The sequence below is a fragment of the Monopterus albus genome, unplaced genomic scaffold, assembly GCF_001952655.1.
Source record: "Monopterus albus unplaced genomic scaffold, M_albus_1.0 scaffold28.1, whole genome shotgun sequence".
Classification (NCBI taxonomy): Eukaryota; Metazoa; Chordata; class Actinopteri; order Synbranchiformes; family Synbranchidae; genus Monopterus; species Monopterus albus.
This window is the reverse complement of record NW_018127908.1, coordinates 2942629-2964166: the sequence shown is the minus strand read 5'-3', so window position 1 is coordinate 2964166 and position 21538 is coordinate 2942629. Positions and strand designations below refer to the sequence as shown.

The window sequence follows — 21538 nt, the reverse complement described above, 5'->3', positions numbered from 1 at the left end:
GACGCCTACCATGCAGTTGTTTTAGCTGCAAGGTTGATAAAGTTTTTTACTGACCTCGTGTGGTGAAAATGTGGTACAGTCTAGTCCTCATGGCTTTAACTGCATGTTGTGTGTATGCTACATTTGCTGTCAGGCGGAAGAGGAAAGGGATGGCATGGAAAAAGTCAAGCTAGACAACAGGAGGATTCTCTTCAACCTTCTGCCTGCACATGTGGCTCAACATTTCCTAATGTCAAACCCCAGAAACATGGTGAGCCTCACTTATAGGCAGGCAGGCAGACAAACACACCAACAGGTAGATAAAAAAGCAGAAAATAAAAAAGGAGCATCAAAAGACATCAGAGGGCATTTTGTATGTTGTTACTGTATTCTTTATGTTTACACTTAGGATCTGTATTATCAGTCCTACGCACAAGTAGGTGTCCTGTTTGCATCCATCCCAAACTTCAATGATTTCTACATCGAGTTGGATGGGAACAACATGGGGGTGGAGTGCCTGAGGCTGCTGAATGAGATCATTGCTGACTTTGATGAGGTACAAATCTGGTTTTGTTTTTCCTGACTCTGAACTTCAGGAACATTTAATTTGGTTAGCACCAATGCTTTGTTATTTGACTGTATGGTTTACAGCTCATGGATAAGGAGTGCTACAAAGACATAGAAAAAATCAAAACCATTGGCAGTACGTACATGGCAGCTGTGGGCCTCGTCCCCACCATTGGTACCAAGGTACCGTCTTATTTTGTGTTTCTGTGTGTTGTTTCTGTTTGTGCATCTAAATGATGTAGTGCAAATTGATATTGTACATCGAACAATGTAACAAACATATTATGAAGGATCATATACTACTTGATTTACTTCCCCTCTTCAGGCCAAAAAATCAGTTTACAATCATCTGAGCACAATAGCAGACTACGCCATTGAGATGTTTGACGTTTTGGATGAAATCAACTATCAGTCATACAATGAGTTCGTCCTGAGAGTGGGTACGTCTAATCTGGTATTAAATGGAATGTGAACGAAATCAAAATGTGACTATGAGAAACCTGTTTGACTTTTTTTTTTTTTTGTTTGTTTAACATTTTGTGTTGCTTCGGGTGTAACTGTTGTAGGCATTAATGTTGGTCCAGTGGTTGCAGGGGTGATTGGGGCACGGCGACCCCAGTATGACATCTGGGGAAACACGGTAAATGTGGCCAGTCGCATGGACAGCACTGGAGTGCCTGGAAAAATACAGGTACCTAGAACACCATAAATTACTATATTTAGGTAATTTTATTTTATGGGAAATCTGGTTTACAGAGAAGATACTGTATGTAGGGCAACGTACACGTGTAAAGATGAAATTCATATACTGTTTAATAAAAACGCAATAGTGTACACAGTGCATGCTACACATTTTAAGTGGACCAACATGATGAAATAGGGCCAACTACAGAGTCGATGCTGAGATAAAGTACAATAAACGTTCTTAAACTGAACATTTATATCATATCATACATGTCTGCAGCTTTTCAGTGGTTCTGATAATTGCTAGATTCACTAAACAAACACATACAATTCACATACAAAATAAAGAGCCAATCCCAGCTGACACTGGGTAAGAGGCGGGGTCCACCCTGGACAGGTTGTTTTATTGTTTTTGTTTTTTGCTTTCAGGAGATATTACATCAAAATGACCTGTACAATCAACAACTGAAATGACCTCTGTCAATTGTTTCAATCTACGCATGTAACTATTTATCTCCCTTTTTAAAAATATTCAGTAATGCGAATATTAAATCAGGTGAGAGTAAACTGAAACAATATATCTCCTCAGGAAACCACAGTTATAGGTAAAGTTTTGAAAAATCCACTTAAATCTCTTTCAGAGCCCGATGAGTGAAAATCAATATGAATTTCATATTTGTGTAATAAGTAAAGATGTAGACATATTTAGCTTGGCTTGGCATTAAAAACTGAAAGTAGGAGGATGCAGCTGGCATGGCTCTATCCAAAATTTTAAAACATACCAACACATCTAATACTTGGAGTGTTTGTGCTATATTGTAATGAATATGAATGTAAAAATGTATATCTCCATCTCTGTAACCCAGGTAACTGAGGAGGTCTATCGTCTGTTAAACACCAACTATGACTTGGTGTGTCGTGGCAAAGTCAGTGTTAAAGGTAAAGGTGAAATGTTGACCTACTTCCTGGAGGGCAAGGTTCAGGGCGTGGGCACTGCAACCGCTTCTTCAGTGGTGCGTTCTGCCAGCCTGGCACGTCGGATCCACTCCTGTGGCAAGACGAGCATCCCGACCAATTTGGGCAGCATCTGTTCCGCCACCAGCCTGACTGCTCATAGCAGCATGGGCAGCAACATTCAGATGAACACCGCCAACAGCAGCAATAGCCAAACAACATGCCTGCCCTCATCCTGTGTGCCAGAGGCGGGTGAGGAAGATCAGGAGGACACAGAGGTGACAAAAGTTGAGATTGAGGCTGTGGCTGCTGCTGCAGATGTAGCGGTGTAGGAAGAAAAGTAAAACTATAAACTTAAATGAAAAAAGGAAATAAAACTCTGGCTGGAGGCCTAGAGAAGACAGAGCTGTCCAGGTATTTCCAATAAATCCACAATGCTCATTCAGGATATGAAAAAAAAATGACACGGTGATATGAATAACCATATTTGCTCTTTGGGATTCTTAACTGCTCACCACTCTTGGAAGAAAAATGTGGACTGAAGAAGAAAGATACTCAGAATCTATAATCTTCTTTTAACATGTTTGTACCAGATGATTAGATGTGGCTTCTATCAAATCCAGGTATAATGTGCATCTTCATTTTATATGTGGTCCATATGTACAATGGATATGTGCATTGATATCCACAAAAAGACTGATCTTGCTATTGCTTTTCCACTGTCTTTCTGATTATGCCAAGGATACATTGTATTATCTACAGTGTAAAAATTTTTTTGTATTATTATTTTTTTGGTGTATGTAAGCATGCACGTGCGTGCTTGTGTGTGTGTATGCATGTGTGCTTAATTTTTTAATTGTAACAAAATGGCACAAAATACTTTTTTATACTCAGATCTCACTGGATGAAACAGGATTTTTCTGGGACATATGTAGAGTTAATAGTGCATGATTTTTAAGAGTTAACAGCCATAGCAACAGTACTCCTGTTGAAAGAAAACCAAAGTATTGAACTTTCCATGGGTCTTTAGTTTTATTGCTTATAAGGCCTCACCATACAAGAAAGAGAAACGTTGCAGTAGGTTGAGCATTTGACTCTTGTATATGGCTTCAAGTGTCTTTTTTGATACATGGAGACTAGTGATTACCCTGATTCATAATTGTTAAATCTATTATCACATGTTAAATCCACGCACAAAGGGAAAAGGTGTGTAGACCACAGGGCCCACTTAGCTGGATGTGTGCTGCTTTGGAAACATTTGTAGTTCCTGCCAAAACTGAACCAATCACAAAGTATTAATTGCACACCCAAGTATGGTGCAGAAATACATAAAGGCATCCACAGGAGTCAAGAAAGGCATTTATCCACACAGAAGAAAGCACATACATTACTTACGTACATACAATAAGCACACAACCTCTACAAATGCATGGCTTAGTCCTTTACTCACAGCCTCTGCTAATGTTCCATGTACATTCTCTCAGTGCAGTGTCTGACTGCTGTCGTCTTTCAGACATACAGCATTCTACATTATTTTTCTGCTTTAATTATGCTACACTTTGCATTTTCCTCAGAAGATATCAGCTTCAGCACATCTCTCAGATAATCAGTAATGTAAGGCACTTCAAATATATTTATCAGCATATAAAATTTTCACTTGATCTGCAAAAGTGTACATACATCATGTTTCAAGTTTTTGCCTTACTCAATAAGCTTACAGTGATTGCAACCTGCCTTTTTAGAGATATTCACTTTGATATGCAGATCATACATGTTGTAAATAGCCAAAAACCTGTAAACTATGTTGTATCTTGTACAGTGTAAAGTTGAGTTATTGAATATTTTATAATAAAGGCAATACTGGTGTATGAAGTATCACGTGGCTACAAAAAACAACAAATATGTAACATTTCTGGCTATTGAGATATAAAAGACAAAAATACATTTACATGCATGTACAGTATTCCTTCATATTTCCACTCTATAAATGTTCCTCTCTCACACTTTAGTTTATGACATTTTTAAATAACAGATTTTACTCTACAAGCAAAATATGGCAGATAATGACAGGGTTATTATGCCGGAGCCTAAGTCACCATGTCCCAAACAGTGAAAAAAGGCCCAACATTATTTTCCCAGCACTGATGCAGTGTTTGACTGGGTGCCACTCGGTGTAACAGTTAAGTCAACAAATGCCTGGCTTGCTCAACATTTTAGTATACTGAATTATTTTTGCTTTGGAATAAAATAACACCAATTCTGGTCAATTAATAGTAATTTGCAGTGAATGTTGATGTATGCTAAAGATGTTATTACTTCACAGAAAGTGCAGCTGTTATTATCACCAACATGGTCATAGGCTCCCCCCCCTCCGAATCCAACCTAAGGGTGACATAAGGCAATGCAGGGAATCCAGGGTAAATGGTGGTTCACAAACAACGCTCCCTCGGTGTCATCGGGGTTGCTAAACTTTGTGTAAAATAGATAGGTGGAGTGTACCTTTAAAAAATGTTACTATCTTAAAAGCTGCTGTTAAATACTCCAACACACTGACTTGAATTTATTGAGGCTTTTGGTTCAGGTGGCAATGCTTCATTTTTCACCCAGTGTGTCATGAGAAACCCACCTGCACCTGTCAGCTACACTTAATTAGATCGTTCAGATCAGGTGTGTATACTTAAGTCATGAAAACCTGAAACTGCAGGATCTCACATATTAGGAAAGCTCAGGCAGCTAAATGGACATTCAGCAGCAAAATGTAGGTTTCATTCCACTTTTTTTCAACTAGATGGTATTTTCATATATAAAATAAGCCACTTTTCAAAAATTCATCAATAAATAATCATAAATATATATCAATTGTGTTCTGTGTTTGAAAATAACATGGATGCAAATACTGGAACAGTGGCCATACCTGGAGGCCATCCAGGAAGAATCAGAGCAGGAAGATGAAACCGATGGAAGCACAACAGGAGAAGGAGAAGAGGATTTTCAAATTCAAGAAGGTGTGGAGACAAAGGGAGTGCAGGTAGAAGAGGAGAGTGATGAGGAAGATGACGGTTCTCTGCTGAAGGTTCTGAGATGTGGGCGACAGCTTCCTTCTCTCAGCCAAAGGAGTTCTTTAAAAATGCAATCTACCTTCAGTGACCAGAAAGAAATGAAGAATTTCACTGTGTCAGATTCCACCAAACTTAGAGCGGATTTAAGTGATGAAGCTACATCGCCTGCGCCACCAAGGCTAGGAAAACAGAAGTGCTCTAGTAGTGGGGCGGTGAGAGTAAAGGTTAGTAATTTTGCGCAACTGATATTAAAATCAAAGATCTGACAACACAAAATTGAGCGGGAGGAAAATGTAATGCTCTGTTGTTTTAATGTGTCCAAGATCAGACTGCAAAAACATAAACCACTTAAACAATCAGTGCAGAAGACAACAAAGAGGACAAAGAAAAACACTGTGAGTGTTACTTTTTAAACAATTTCTAAATTAAAATTCTAATGTCATTTTTTTTCACCTATGTTCTCAAAAATGGTTTTTCCCCAAACAGGAGCACTTTCCTCAGTGGCTGGTGAGCCTGATGGTCAACATCGAAGAGGCAACAACACACCAACTGGTGGTTGAGTAACACTCATCATCACAGGCTTCACAAGGTCAGCGTGAAACACGGCGGCCACATCAAGCAATGACCTCGTTGGTCGATACTGAATGTAGAACAAACTTGCCACGGTTTACGTTACCACATTAAGGGTTATTAGCACTGAGAGGAAAGTCCATCACAATGTGCAAGTCACTGTTATTTTTTAGCTATTTTCAGTGGGGGAGAAAAATACACTTTATTTTTGATGTTAGTTTTGTGTACTATTAAATAAATTGATTAGCTCTGTTTGTTTAATTATAATTTCTGTGTCCTGGTTTAACCCCATGTTGACCTGCCCCATACATCAAGCCTACAGCTGTTAAACTAATATATGCTTCAACCAAAACAGGCCTGAGGTTCCTTTTGGCAGCTTCAGCCTGAACCCATTTACCTTTTTCATAAGTCAGTGTTCATTTGAATGAACTCTGAAAGGCGCCACAGCAGGCACAGTCACAAAGCTAACTATGTACTTAACTTTAAGGGAAAAGGTTCTTGCACTCTGCCTCAGTTTTTGAGGAAAAAAAACCTAAAATGATATACCCAAATTAAAACGGCTGTAGCTCCTGAACCACATGGACTATATCAATAAATCTGGCCTTGCCAGAAAGGAACTCCCCCCAAGGTTATTTTGTAAAAAAAAAACACTCAGGGTGACACAGAAACAGAGCAGCAGGCCTCTAAATTCAGAATGAATGAATAAATAGGCTTGCTTGAAATAAAATTGCATATTACCTGCCTGTGGCTTTATAATTCCGCACAAATGACACAGTGGGGTTGTGAAATGCAGTTTATAGCGATACATCAAGTTTTATTAGGTTATTAGTTTGTACAAAAAAAGCTTATGCTGGGTGTAACCATAACTATGAGTGTAAAATAAATGGACAAATTATATTTGCTTCCCGGATGTAATGAAATGAAGAGAAAATGGTTATGAAATACAGTACTATTGCACCATGGCTTTTTCCAATCAAAAAACTCCACACTCTCAACTCTTGTTATGCCAGTAGTAGTTTTGCTCAGTTCCAAGTATGCACAGGGTTTATTTACTCATTGTTTTAGTGTTTTTCATTGTGATCAAGCTCCACCTCCTCACCACCAACAGCTTCCATGACCCTAACTGACCCTGCGAGCGTCACAGAGACATGCTAATCTTCATCATCTCATCTTCTTAAATATGTTAGAGTTCAGAGGAATTTACACTGTAATATCAGGAGTGTTGTGTTTAAAACAAACAAACAGATCTTACAAAATGAAAGGAGTACACAGCATAAGTGGTGCCGAGGTACTCTACCTGGCATTTGCCATAGATAGTTATGACAAATACTACACAAATGACACAACCAATTACTAGCATCTTTCTTCAGATAAACATGTTGTGATTCTAGCAGCACCTTCCATAATGTTAGGGTTATGCAATGCTCAAGGGGAATTAGTTTGTTTATCCGTCTGCCTAATAAGAGCTTCACCAAAGATACTAAAGGGACAAATAAGGTTTTAGTGTCAAAACAATCTGTCAGCATGGCTTCACAGAATAGGTGTGACAACAACAATCACAGACAGAGCTTTTATAATCAGTCATTTTCTCATAGGGTTGGATTATCTAGCATTCCTTATTATGTGTCTTCAAAAAAGGTATTCATGTGATTGTTTTTAGAAATCCCCATGTAAAGACGAGTCATTTGGTCGTTCAAAAACAGAGTTGTTTTGATGTACACTTCATTGCTTCATGTTCCAGAGTCAATATTGACTACAGACCTCGTGAACCTGGATCTATGTACGTCAAGCAGGGCCACCCACTGCTTACAGCAGCTGTCTCAAAATATTTTATATCTGTGGTCACTCTGTCAATCATTAAGTTTTGTGGAGGCCAGATCTCCATATAAATCTTGCTGGTTCAGAGAAGTCACTTCAGAGGAAAAACTACAGTCATACAGAGCAGTTTTCAAAGACAAGTCCAAAAAAAAGTCAAGATATTTATCTGAAGACAGGAGATGCCTGGATTATATAAGAAGCTGATCTTTGTGCCAGCTCTGACTCTGGCTGTCTTAGCTGTGGTGAGGTCATCCCCATTGGTGGAACCGGAGCCTATCCGCTGTGTCCCCTGTACGCAGGAGAAACGGAAAGACTGTCCCACCGTCCCAGCAAGCTGTAGACAGGTGCTGAGGGAGCCTGGCTGTGGCTGCTGCATGGCCTGCGCTCTAGAGGAAGGAGCATCCTGTGGGGTCCACACAGCCCCTTGTGGTGAGGGTCTCCGATGCACTCCCAGGGCTGGTGAAGCCAGACCTCTCCACGCTCTGACCAGAGGACAAGGGGTCTGCACTCAAGACCTAGGCCAAGGTAATTGAAGTTTTGCAAGGTCTTTAGATGTCTTCATTGTTTATATTTCTTATTTTCAGAAATGCCAAAGCTAATTATTTATTATCAGAAACAGAGTGCACATATTTGCAAACATTCATTTTGCTTGTACAGAGGATACTGATGGAGTCCTTGACCATGGCTCCCTGCACTACCTGTTGGGTTTCAACCTTCCCCTTGAACACCAAGACACTGCTGAGGGCCAAGAGACCATCAAGGCCAAGATCAATATTATTCGTAACAAAGTGGTACAGCAGGTGAGGAAAAACATTCTGAAGATGATTCAAAGGAATATACTGTCCTTCCACATGAGGGAGCACTTGGGTTTGAGGAACTGGGATTGGATGGAAAAGGTTTTGTTTTCTCACTTTTTTTGGTTTTGTTTGCTTGGTTTTTGTTTTTTTTTCAGGGTCCCTGTCACATTGAACTGCATGCAGCACTGGACATGATAGCCAGCTCTCAGCAAAATCTAGGAGAGATGTTTACAAGTTTCTACCTCCCCAACTGTGACAAACATGGCTTCTACAAGGCCAAGCAGGTGCGAATTAAAGGATTTGACAAAATAAAATTGACTCCACCTGTCAAAAGAGATCCATCTTTACTGTAGCTAGTGGGTGATTTATTTATATGGTTCCTATCTCTGTTTCTCTTTCAGTGTGAGTCATCTCTGGTTGGACCGCCTGCTCGCTGCTGGTGTGTCTCTTACTGGAATGGGAAGAAGATCCCAGGATCGAGTGACCTGCTCGGTGACTCTGACTGTCATCAAGAAGTCACTCACTGAGGAATGGACGTTAAAGGCTTTTATCAAAACACTTACATACACACACAGATGCATACACAAACACCTACAGTCACAACCATGCATGTTTTCTAACTTAATATCAGGTAAATCTACATGCAATCCCCAGATGATTTTATTTTATTTTGTTTTTAAACATTCAGACAAAATCTTATTTCAAACGAGGAATTCACATTTTATTTACATGATGTACGTATCAAGACTTATTTATTCACTATCTGTATATTCTTACTAGCATTAACTATTTGTCATTTTTAGATTTTTTTTATAAGCCTATTTTTTCCAATTGTAAATAAGGACTGTAAGACTGTATACATTTGTGTTTCTGACTAAATAACTCCACTGCTCAAAACCACAGGTCTGCAGCTGTGCCAAACCCATTTCAGAGTCTTCAGCATCAGTTTTTAAAAAATTCATTCAAAACTGGAGCTGTGCACGGTACAAAACAACACAGCTGCTCATTCATTCATCATGTTGACATTGTCTGAATGTATCTCCATTGGTGTTTCCTTAATGGGTATTGGTGGAAATACTTCAAGTGCCACAAGTATGTGAACAGTGGCCAAGCACAAACATATCAGGGCATATCCAAGCCGCCGTGAGGTTTAGGACAGGTTGTTCTGCATTTGACTACCTCTACAGGTCCACAGGTTTAGCAGAGGGTTGCTGAGGGCTCTTCTCAGCTACATCTTTCTCACCTTCTATTTGTCTAGAGGGTTGTTGTGATTTTAGCATCTATTTTAATATTTATTATGATTCACTTTTTTTATCTTAAGTGTAGTGGACTGAATTGTGTATATTTTTTTCCAGGAACGTTGCTATTCCAATATTGGTTTTGTTGAAACCATGTATATTATCTTCTGTGAGTGTGCATCCAATTAAAATGTTATTTCATCATGATGGGGTTGTGTTTTACTGTTTTTCAAAAACAAACAAAAACAATAGTTTCATTCACACTCCAAAAATGAAACAAATGCAATGCCTGGATCATTTTATACTGCCTTTATTAAGTAAAAAATATACCTCTGAGGATTGCATTGTACATGCAAACAGCATTTTTGCAAGGCAAGTCATTAAAATTGAACACTGGCTAGACAGAAGCCAGAGATAATGGTGTGGCCCAAAAATTCAGCTTATGCAAACAGAAGTGGCAAAGGAACATGAACAACCACAATACAGATAAAATAAAATGGCCCTCTTTATTTCTGTGGCATAAAAAACATTATATGCACTGTCCTGTATGAACTGCACAGCTGTACCTAACTTCCTAAGGAGCAGGAAGCAATCTGGGAAAAACAAAACAAAACAACAACAACAACAACAACAAAAAAAACAGAATTCATAGTAAAGCACTGCATGCTTACTCTGAGCCATAGTCAAAAATTACATTTATGGGTGTCATGACATACATCTATGTAACAAATCATAGGTATACAATTTATGATTACACATCACAAGCATATATACATGTGCAATGCCACTTATTTGTGCGTAAATGAAGAGAACTCTGACAGGTACAAATGTCTCTGGGTTTAAGAATCAGAACAGGGCCTCAGAGATAAATTCTTTCAATGTATTCTTTTCTTACTAGCTGTCCAGACTGCATCAGAGACAAACACATATAAAGAATCCATCTGCTGCAGGAAACTACAGACTGTATCTGTAACATGGATGCTTTTTCTTCCTGGTAGTCCTCCTCTGTTCCCCTTGCCCTGCCTCAGAAAAAGGTCCCACAGGCAACCGATAGAAATAGCAAACATCCATATATCGGCTGAGCCATCTCTTGACCTCTTTCCCAATATCCTCAGTGTCTCCATTTGTTTACAGTTCTTCTTGCTCCCACTCCTACCCACCCTCACTCCCTCCTTTCTGCTCTGCTCCTATTGGCTCTTGGAGTTATAGAGCTGTGTGTCTTTTCGCTCCTTACCATCAAAGGCTGGCAAAGGCTGCCCATATTTGTCCACACACCAACAGAAACCTCGCTTTCTGCCTCTGGATGGACGGCACTGAAAGTGAATGAAGAGACAGGGTAGAAGGAGGGAAGAGAAATGTGGGTGGGAGCAGCTAAATGTGCAAATCCAGTTGAATGTGCAGCATTATAGGTAACAAGCCACTTTACTCAATGAAGTAGAACAGCAGGTAAAAGGCATTAATGGTCAGATTGCAGTGAGTCAACATAGCCTTGGCTATCTAACACATGGTATTTTGAGCTTCTTTTATGGTCTACCCCCTGTTATACACACATATAGAAACATTTAAGGTAAACAGAAACCTGGTATAATATTTGCTTAGTCCCGTTTGTGAACAACTGAGAACCAAGATCTATTTTCAGAAGCTGGTGGCCAGTACGAATCATCTGTTGCTGATTATACCCCACAGCTCCAAATTATGGGTAGCCTACTACAAATGACTTACAGAGTCTGTGGAGCTACCCAAGGGCTGTTATTTTACTGCCAATTTTACTAAGGGTCAACCTCCACTTTAGTAAAATGTGCAGCCATTAATTTCAAGTCCTTAAGCAACTATGCTGCTGCTCCACACAGAAGTCATAGCTGATCAGGAAAGAAGCCATCTTTATTTATTTCAATATTTCAGCAAAGTTTGACTGAGAGTCTGATCTGAGCTAAGGTAGGACCCTCTTACTCTCTAACTGCTGTTGCATAGAAAAGCATAGAAGGAGAAAATCGTTATATGCATTAAATTAAACAATGCAGATCTCATTTCCACTGTATTTTTTGAGGATATTAATGCAGGAAATTTATCAGAGTAACCAAAAATTTAAACACAATTTGCAAAAAAAGTATCTATTTCTAGCATGAAATCTGTTCCAGGTGTTTTTTTTCTCCACGACATTTACTTTTATTAAGCGCTGTAAAAAGAAATGATTTGTCCTTACAGTGATGCAAAGTCCAAATTAAACTGACCAACATAAAATCTCTGCCACTCCTTCAGCGCCTGAGGGTCAACACAGCGCCACTAGGTCTATTCTACATGACAATGAGCATGGGGTTGTGAGGCCGGTTATGAGATGATTGCAGGTCAAAGAGACTACTTCCATTAAGCAGGAGAGACTGCTATGTAATAAGAAAAGCTGGCTTGGTGATGCAGTGGCGCGGGAGCCCTAAGTGCCTCCATATGAATGCGTCAGAACCACTCATTTATTACAACCCGATCGTGGGTGAACCATGTGAGTGAGGAGATGGCTGCAGCTCTATTTCTGTGCATGCCTCTCAAAAGTCCAGCAATTATGGGGCGAGCGCATCGGGTGCCGTTGGCCACCTTGACGTCTGTCTCCCTGGGAGGGTTCCCGTTATGCAGCCATCGTCCTAGCCATCAACCCCAATGGGGTTTGGCCCCTGTGATTCCTGTCTCCAGAGCCAGTGGCTAGGGTCTACCTCACTGGTGTGGTGGTGCAATGATGAGGCTCTAATAACTACCAATGAATACAGGAGGACAGCTACAAATCTGTAATTGGCTGCAGGAGACCTAAAGTTTGAGTCACTAGACTTATTAACATGGCCAGTAAAAAAAAAAAGAGAGAGACAAGTAGGTTTCCTTTTAACAGCCATTCAAAGATGTAAGCAAGTTCTTATTTCTATTTTATTTCTATTTAATGTCAGCCTCTCTTGAAATTGATGCATAGTTATGTAACTACCATATAGTCGATGTCAAACGATGGTCGTTGGCATGTGCATTTTTACCTGCTTTTTCTTATAGAAGCCCTTCTTGTCACAGTTTGGTATGCGAAAGCCTCTGGGGTTGAGAATGTGTGTAATCTTCAGGCTGCTGAGAATGCTCTCGATCTCTCTCCGACAGGGACCCTAAAGATGAAGAAACACACAAGAGGTTTCTGTACTTCCTCCAGTAGTTGAATCTTCATCTCAGACCTGAAAGCACTTCAGCAAATCTGAATGCAGATGATGCCATTAGCGCATGGTATTTTCTTAAGCCGCATATATTTAATGGTTTTGTAAATAAAGACATTAACAAAGCTGGCTCTCGATGCATCATATCACACAGTGCCCTGCTGTAACACTTAGACAATGATGGCTGCAATACGAAAGAGGGGACAGATGAGAAATTAATTCTTCTGACGGACTTATAGGGGCTTAACAGTTTGCCAAAGCTGCTTACAAGTCTTACTCTTTACACAAAGGATGGGGGGAAAAGTGAATTCAGAGAGCTCAAAGAGGGGCCAAAAGGCTTGTCCTCAAATCCAAGTACTCCACTCACTAATCAAAACAGCCAGTCAAAGCCCATTACTAGTGTGTGCTCACTTCTCTGTCCAAAGAGAAGATCAAAATAGCAGCAGGGCTTCCCAACAGGCACTCACATAGGCCAATCCATCATTTGCTGGCTCTCAGTACACCCGGCACGCGGACGCCTTGTGGCCAAGCAACTGCCTGACCTAGGTCAGACACAGGGACACCATACCCGCTCACTGCCATGCCATTCTACTGCTCATAATGCCTGCCAACCATCAGTACCGCTACCCAAAACATTCTTCACCCGCAGGGGGGAGAAAAATACCAAAACACAGAGGAAGCGGAGAAAAACATTCCTCCAGTGTGCTCTGAGGACAGAAAAATATTGGCTGTGGTACGTACATACTCAGGCTCCTGTTTGGTCTCTAGAGAGAAGTTTTGTTGGTCTGTGATGAGTGGTCCCGGGAGATGCTCCATTTTAAAGCTCTGGGTTTTCTTCTGCTCCTCACGCCTCAGGACTTCTGACTTGGTAGAGGGGAAAAAGGGGTGAAGCGGAAGTTTCAGGGGTTCCGTGGGTCTGTGAAAGCTGTATAAGGGCTGAAGATCTGAGCCAGTGGAATTGCGCTCCTCGCCCTGAGTGTCACTATTCTCTGCTGAAGTTTGAGAAGAACATGTGTTTATTTACACAAAAACTACACAAGAATATATAATTTCTATTTAAGGGAATACTTTTTATGTTGGTTAGGACACCTGGAAATCAGTTTGAGACTCAAAAATAATGCAAATTTTCAGAAGCATTTCATGAGATGTGTCAGTGAAGTGAATATGCCAGATGCCATATTGCAAATATGCTTCAGTGTTCAACTCCTGTAACCTTTTTCCTTTAGGAACAAGCTAAATAATTACACTATCTCAGGGTACAGTAGGTTCAGAATGATCCTAACCTGAAAATCAGCATTTAATCTTTGATAATGGATTCAGGGAGGTTCCGGTCTTCTGACTGAGTTACAAAAAGCACCTTTCTGGTTTTGTGCTGCACCTCTTTTACAGAAAGTCTAATCTGCCTCAACCTGCCTCAGCCTCCACATGAAGCAACTTTAATGAGTGAAATCAATTAGTGATTATGGTGCCCATCTGGATTTCCTTTGTGTATCATGGAAAAGGTGTTACTAAAATCCATTTTCCCTATTTGAAACACGATCTAACCAACGTCACCTTTTCTTGGGATTATAAATTGACAGATTCAATGGGGACAGAATAGATATAAAGGTATGCAGCATACAGTTACTGCACATCACCATGCCTATCCAAAGACTATAGATCTTCCTATCTCGCAGCTCCAGTTATGGGTTTTGAAGTGCGCTCAGGACGCATCCAAGATGCGCACGCACGAATTACCTGGCAGCTCATTGACTGGAGGAGTTGTTCTGACGGTTAGTCTTTTGCTAGTAGCGTTTCCACAAATCCCTCGCCCCTCCAGCAAAGCCTGCAGAGGTTTCGTCTCACCGGGCTGATGCCGACAAGTCAGTCCGAAGCCACATCTTCCGGTGTACACGCCGCAAGGCTGGCCGATGCTCAGGGCGCAAGTCATGCAGCAGCCGCAGCCCGGTTCCTGGACTCTCTCGGCGCAGACCTTGGGTAAAGGTTTGCACAAAAGTTGCGCTCCAGCATCACATGGCTCGCATCTGATAATCGGTCCGACCGCACCTGACCTCCGGCTAAACGAGGCCAGGACAAAAGTCATGCAAAGTGTGCGAAAACAGGAATCCATTGTGGCGTCTGATGGCATATGGAGTCAAAGACGAAGCTCACGGTTACACCGTAGTGGCTTTCCTTTGGGAAGCTTCTCTCTCATTCACATAATGCCACTGGCCAAAACGTCTCAATATATAGACCCTAGCGACTGTAGTCACACCCCCGAATAGCTTGTGGTCGACTGATGAATTGCCTCGACTCCCTTATTCCTTTAAAATCATCACAGCACTATGCTGGGGTTTTGCAGACCAGTAGAATAGTATAAACTATTTAGGCTACGATTTACCTTAAATGCAAGAAATAAAAAAAAAGCTGGCTTTTCTTTGTACATCATTTGATGGATTTAGTTGAACTATTCTATAGGCCTCATAGGCGATTGTTGGGCTATCAGACATAAATTTAAGGGCTAAAACAATACTATCCAAGAGAAATATCCCCACGGATGCTTTAATCTGCATCTGGTCTTGGTATGAAGAGTCGACTGGAGCGTGTGCTGTGCGCGTTTTCAGCCATAGGGGGCGCCAGGAGAGAGAGACAGAGCAGGAGCAGGAGAGCAGGAGAGAGAGGGAGAGAGAGAGGGAGTCTCAAAGTGACAACTGCAGGGAACCTATGAAGCTTAAATTGCCTTATTTTCTGTACAGTATGTCTGCGTTTGTTTTTCCTTGGTTCCGTGGGTGTGTTTACTTTTGTTGCACAAAGGTGTGTTTATGTACAATATACAACTACTGTATAGGCCTATAATACAAGGGGTGGAATGTAACCGAGAAGGAAATATGTATTTTGCTTAATGTTGTCAAACCATATGCCTACTTTACTCTCCACTTTATACTTCTGTTCCACTATGTGAGGGCAGTGATTGCTTTGCAGAATAGTATTTTACCTAGAAAACAATTCATTATCTTAAACATGGAGCGTTTTAAAATAGATTAAACAACCCAGCAGCGTGTAATTCTTTTCATTTGCTCCACCATGGCTATCTAGAATATCCTGTTTACATATGCTTTTATCAGATCTGCTGCTATTATTCTAGATGATCAGTTGCATAACATGGAGAACATCTACCAGGTGAACATTAGTGACCCGCCCATATCATATTCAATGTTTTTGTATTATACAGAGAATGAACCTCATTTACCTGTTCCTCACACATACTATAAAGCCGTGGTCTCTGAACTTGTTGTTGGGATGTGTGACATAGTTGGGCTTATTCTGGTCATTTGCCAGTGCTACAAAGCAGGCCATAAAATAAGTACACATACTGTACATGTGAGAAAATTCCTAAGTAATTATATCTATAGCATTTTGGGTGCACGATTAATTGGTTACAGATGAGAGAGGGAATACATCAGCGCAAAATATCCAGAATACCTCAAAAGAATAACAGCAGGAGAGGCGAGGTGTACAGTTTCTCTTTGCTTTTGAAATTTCTTGAAGGCCAATGTCAAATCAGTTGCCAACAAGCTCGGTGTCCTGCCTCCTGTTAACAGACAGGTCTACAGCAGAGCAGTGCTCAGTGGAATGCCAAACATTTGTTTCATATGCTAGAAAAAAAGGCTCTTGATTTTCCTCCCTCTCCTCTGCTCAGTGAGCCCTTTTTTGGTGGTGGTGGTGGTGGGGGTCTCAGCCACCTGTGCATAATCAGCATAGCAGAGGAGAGTGTCAGGCACAGGGAGTCGTACTGAAGGAATGACCAGTCATCCTGCAGAGCAGCCACTCAGTAATGAGGGAGTGTGAAGAATTTGCTTTTGCACACACAGGATATTACTGTACACGTGTTTAACATAACATGCTCTCATAGGTGGCAATGGCCAAAAGAAATAACTTGTCACGTCCTACTCTGGGACAATTCTCCACTGTTTTAAGATGATTTGAACAAACACGATACATTCTTTGATATTAGATTTATTTTAGAGTATTTAGCAATATAATACAGCAAAGGTCAGTTCAATCAAACTTTGGAAGAAAACAAAATCCTCACTTCCACTGGAACATACTGTATAACTGCACAGATAGTTTGGGCGTTTAACTATAAAAAGCTCTTTACACTGTAGAAAAGATCATTTTAAAAAGCAACAGCAACATGTCATTGTGTGGATGCAGAGTAAGCAGCATCCACATCCTGCCGTACCTCCTGGTACCTCCTGGTACCTCCTGGTACCTCCTGGTACGGCAGGTCGGATTTCAATTCTCTGTCAAGGCATGATAGATCGTGTAAGTGTGATTTAGATCCCTTTGCAATCTCATTAACCAAAAGCAGAAACCAATAAAAGTTCTAAATGTGTGTCTATCCAGTAGGTGGATAGCTTCCACTGTTTTAGGAATGCTCTCAAGCTCTCACCTTCTTCAGATAATGAAGTTCTATTCCCAACTTTAGTTTGGGCAATTCTTCAGCAATCAGCATCCACACACTTTTTATTCAGGAAATGCATTTGTCTAGTTTACATATGATATTTATACTTCAAAGTGAAATGATGGAAATGAATAGTTTACTAGGGTGAAAACAATATATTGATCTTATAAATGATAAATCTGTTAGCATTCTTTTCATAAGCATTCCAATACATTAGTTAACCTTCATTTCATTAAAACTGGAATGTATTATGATAATATGAAACAATGTGACTTCTGGCAGCTTCCCCACGTCTGGCTCTGGTGGTGTGATTTTGTCTGGGTTCAGTGGATGGTGTTACTGTAGTGACAGGGAAAAGCCCAGGAATCTGCAACAAGAGCCAAAGCTCACAAATTGAAAAGCACATAGTTTAATCAGCTGGAGGTCTGCAGAACATGTTTGGGTTAACCTAGGAGAAGTGTGGGTGTCTATGTGTGTAGCTACACACTGTACTGAGGTGTGCTGGAGTAAAAGAGGTGGGGTGGGAATGTTCAGGAATGAGACTACCACAGATCACATGACAAGTCTGGTATGATCACTGTTATTCTTTTTTCCCCCACAGTCTTATGATTGTCTCTTGTATAAGTGCCCCTGTCTGAGAGCTTTTGAAGCAGACTGTCATCCCAGATGAACTGGACACAAAGGTCTCCATTATGATTAATATAATCATTTCGCCCCTTTTATTTGGATCTGACTGGCATCCATTTGTCAATTATCTGAAAACGAGCCAAAAATGCTGAGGTCACCTTTCATCTGTTTCCATGGTTGATTCATTATTATTTTGGAGTGGTCTGTCCACAGAGCTGTCATGGTCTGCATTTCTGGAGGCTTAGTTTCCAAGGCAGTCCGCGGCTGTAATTGGGCCTGAGCAAAGTGGAAGGTGGAGAGAGAGAGAGAAGCTCTCAGCGCTCAGCCTGAGGAGTGGGCTCAGTCAAGCTGTACCCTGTGGGCTCCAAATCCCCTCAGACAGACACACTTCCTTCCTCATTTTCTCTTTGAATACCTTTGGTCCACAACAGTGGTGTCAAATCATTTAAATAAAAATGCAACTGCCAACACTCATTGACACACCATTACTCATCAAGTCAAAATTACAGTTGGCAGGAAAGGAAATATTACTTGCAGATGCAGGCTTTACATTTCTCCATTTGTTTTAATGTTTTAGTGGTGATGGTCTGGGGTTTCAAAAATGTGTTTCTTGTGCTGAAATGGAGAGACAAGGCAGTCTGTATAAATCTAGAGCTGTCTCTGACTGGTTCACTCTACTCTAGATACTTAATCTAGTTTACATTCTAGAATATGCAAGTCACATTAGCTTTATATTTTTTCCAGTTATTTTAGAATGGGTGTGAACCATGGTCTACCCCAGTTTTTATTCTTGCCTGACCTGAAGGGCAGAGGCCACTTCTCTTCTAATTCCTATTATCTATTACGTGGCCCGACGTGGAAGCCCAGTTTATCTCACAGCGTATTTTAAGGTTTCAGCTTTAGCTGAAAACCAAACAGGGGCCTCAGAGTGTGGTCCCAGAATGCACTCTCTATTTTTGCTCCTAAACCTTTGTTTTGCCTCAGAGTGAAAAAGATGAGCCCTGTCCCTTTAATTTAGTGTCTGTCAGCCTGATGAGTAGGACCTCTCACCTCCACATTATCTATGAAATGAGACTTGGTTGGCTTTAATCTGCTAACAAATACTGGTGTGAATTTGTGAAATGTATTGAAAAACTGGTCATTGTTGAAACAGGCTACTGTACATTTTTTTTCCATGTTTACACATACTGTTATTATTTGTGTGAATTCCTGAGAAGTTCCTTTGTACTCTAATAATGTCGCCTGGTTTCTCTGGACTTGCCCTGGCTTCTTTTATTTTGAGGCCACTCCACACTCATTAACAGAAGAGGATGTGCTCTGGGCTCTCTGCACTCACCATAACTGGGCCTTTGCTTACTTCCTGCCTTGCCCAGGAATTCTTCCCTTTCACCACCCACAGAAGGACACCAGTGAAGGGGTAGGTGTGGGGTTCTACCCCATTACAGTTTCCCTCCCTCTTGGTCTAGACTCTGAAATGTTATTCCCTCTGAGCACCTTTAGAACAACCTGCCCAGACAAGTATAGAAGTAGAATTTTCTTTTCCTGTACTTCACAAATGAGACAATGGATGTGTGTGTTGAATATGTGCATGTGTACTGAGAAAGAAAGACACAGATGTGTGTGTTCTTGAAAAAATGTAGTGATGGTCCACTTTGGTATTTACTATTCCACATTTATGCTACAGCTAAGGAAGTGAATGTAACAGGGGAAACAAGCCAGGTCACAAAGCCTCTCCATTCATGTACAGGCTCAAAGGCTTTGTAATGTTAGTGTCCTCTGCTGGTTGAAAATTTAACTGAACCTATTCCATTCTTTACAGTTACAGTATGTTTCCACCAGGGTTTCATCATTACTTTCCCCTGGGCAGCAGTGTCACATTCCACCTATCCTTTTCACATCTTTGTGAGATTATAGCTTTCAGCTGGTTGCCTGGCAGTGGTTTTAAATATGTCAATCTTTTTAACAGATCACTGAGATTACATAAATGTTTGTTTTTGTTTATTGATGGTAAATGGTATGATACGTATAAACAGAGGTACAGTATTGGATGAGACAAGTATGAGGTAATGATAAGTCAGAAAAATCATAACAAATGTGTATATATAATAAATGAAAGAATATCACAGAGGTTTTTTTGTGGTGACAGGTCTCTCTATCGGATTTCCTACACACACAAAAAAGTTGAAAAGAATTTTTTTTTTTGTCATTATCTCATATACAATATCAACAAGCACTCAACTGGGGTAATAATAAACGTTATCTTTCTCCCAGAACAAGTATATTATATATATCATTGACAGAGTATGTCAAATACTGAATTTATTTGTGCACTACTAACACCGAGCACTTTCTTTCGTCCCAGTTTTCCTCTCAGAACATGGACAACGTGGATGCAGTGACAATATTTGTTGTGTCACTATAGCAGCCTATGTTTTTTTTAATCAAATTTAATCTACAAAATAATGAATAGTAATTTACTTTGACAATGAAACACTGCAGTGCTGTTAGTGGGCATGCACCCTGACAAAGAAGACAAAACAAAGTCAAATTTGGCAGCTGTAAAGGGAATGCGACCATTTCTTTACAAAAGTACCAATATGTTCCTAATCAACTCATGTCAAGTCAATATATATTAGTGTTTAAAATATTCTTCTTTTGTTTGTGTCATTTCACACACATGCACACACACTTTCATTAAAATGTTGCTGATGGTTTTTTAAGTGGTCATATTCATACATCTTAAGAAGAAATCAGTTTCAGAGAAGTCACATATATGCCACACAGGTACGAAGACCATGGTTAAAAATAATAAAAATGTACATTGCATAGATAAAATAAGATAATCCTGTATCTGATGTAGTCAGTCTCAGAGTCCAAACGATATCCTCTGCTCCTCTTATGCACATTTTAAACTCCACAAGTCTATAGTACCTCTGGACAGATGCAGCATAGAGGTGCTTCTACACTGGTTACAACTTTATAGAATGTTAATAGCTTGAATGAAGCTTGTTTTGATTAAATATTTGTGGAAAAACATTGTATGCAACAAGGTAGGGTTTTTGACTTATCCTTAAAATGCATGAATGCATGAATAAGAAAAGCAGCCTTGTGATATGTACTTGAACTATTTTTAGAATGAATATATACAGTATAAATGTATGAACTGTTCTGAAACAGTAGAAAAAAATACACATTTCTTATGATTTTGATATTTTCTTAATTTGGCTAATTTACAGTTCATTTTACAGGAAAGAAAAATAATAAAATACAAGGGGATTTATATTTTTTAAGCAAAAGATGCAATTAAAATGTCCTGGTGCTAGTAAGGGATGATGAGATATCCAGTTAATATCCAGGGTTAATGTCCAGGTCATCACCATCTTCACTCCTTACATTTTGTCCTTTATTCAGCCTTTCAGTCTATATGTCTTGTTTCTGCTCTTAGTAAAAGACTGTTTAGGTGAGCAGCTCTGTTCTACTTACTCTTCTGCGAGCCAATCATCACCTTGGAAACAAAGTTGACAATGGCACTGGCTGGTTGCTCAGGGTCATGCTCCGCAAATAGGTGACATATATTGTCCATGGAAGTGCCGGTTTTCCTGGCAACAAAGCCGAAGATCCTGCAGAG

At 40.2% G+C, this 21538-nt stretch overlaps 4 protein-coding genes across 6 annotated transcripts in view; 2 read left to right on the top strand and 2 right to left on the bottom strand.

Annotated features, from left to right (window-relative positions):
* LOC109957656 (adenylate cyclase type 1-like) overlaps positions 1-2645 on the top strand; it is a 29686-nt gene extending 27041 nt beyond the window's left edge. Inside the window, exons 15-20 of one of the 2 annotated variants that reach the window (XM_020595703.1) lie at positions 134-295; positions 389-535; positions 631-729; positions 872-986; positions 1113-1237; positions 2097-2645. In XM_020595703.1, the coding sequence (XP_020451359.1) occupies positions 134-295; positions 389-535; positions 631-729; positions 872-986; positions 1113-1237; positions 2097-2516 (1068 nt within the window). In that variant the 3' untranslated portion in view covers positions 2517-2645. The remainder of the gene's footprint in view (positions 1-133; positions 296-388; positions 536-630; positions 730-871; positions 987-1112; positions 1238-2096) is intronic. The other variant, XM_020595706.1, reaches the window with a different exon arrangement.
* Positions 2646-4400: 1755 nt separating this feature from the next.
* Positions 4401-9778, top strand: LOC109957657 (insulin-like growth factor-binding protein 1). Its single transcript, XM_020595707.1, has 7 exons — positions 4401-4942; positions 5090-5467; positions 5567-5638; positions 5730-8156; positions 8289-8431; positions 8584-8712; positions 8830-9778. The coding sequence occupies exons 4-7, from the start codon at positions 7811-7813 to the stop codon at positions 8953-8955; spliced, it is 744 nt and encodes a 247-aa protein (XP_020451363.1). The 5' UTR covers positions 4401-4942; positions 5090-5467; positions 5567-5638; positions 5730-7810; the 3' UTR covers positions 8956-9778.
* Positions 9779-9990: 212 nt separating this feature from the next.
* On the bottom strand, positions 9991-15015 carry LOC109957706 (insulin-like growth factor-binding protein 3). Of its 2 annotated transcripts, none has more exons than XM_020595823.1 (4): positions 14577-15015; positions 13581-13831; positions 12675-12794; positions 9991-10979 (listed from the first exon to the last, which is right to left on the bottom strand). In XM_020595823.1, the coding sequence occupies exons 1-4, from the start codon at positions 14965-14967 to the stop codon at positions 10854-10856; spliced, it is 888 nt and encodes a 295-aa protein (XP_020451479.1). In that variant the 5' UTR covers positions 14968-15015; the 3' UTR covers positions 9991-10853. The 2 variants fall into 2 exon arrangements, with proteins under 2 accessions (XP_020451479.1, XP_020451480.1); XM_020595824.1 differs by having other exon boundaries at positions 13581-13828.
* Positions 15016-16905: 1890 nt separating this feature from the next.
* LOC109957663 (tensin-3) overlaps positions 16906-21538 on the bottom strand; it is a 32342-nt gene continuing 27709 nt past the window's right edge. Inside the window, exon 27 of the mRNA XM_020595720.1 lies at positions 16906-21530. Coding sequence (XP_020451376.1) covers positions 21386-21530 — 145 coding nt within the window. The 3' untranslated portion in view covers positions 16906-21385. The remainder of the gene's footprint in view (positions 21531-21538) is intronic.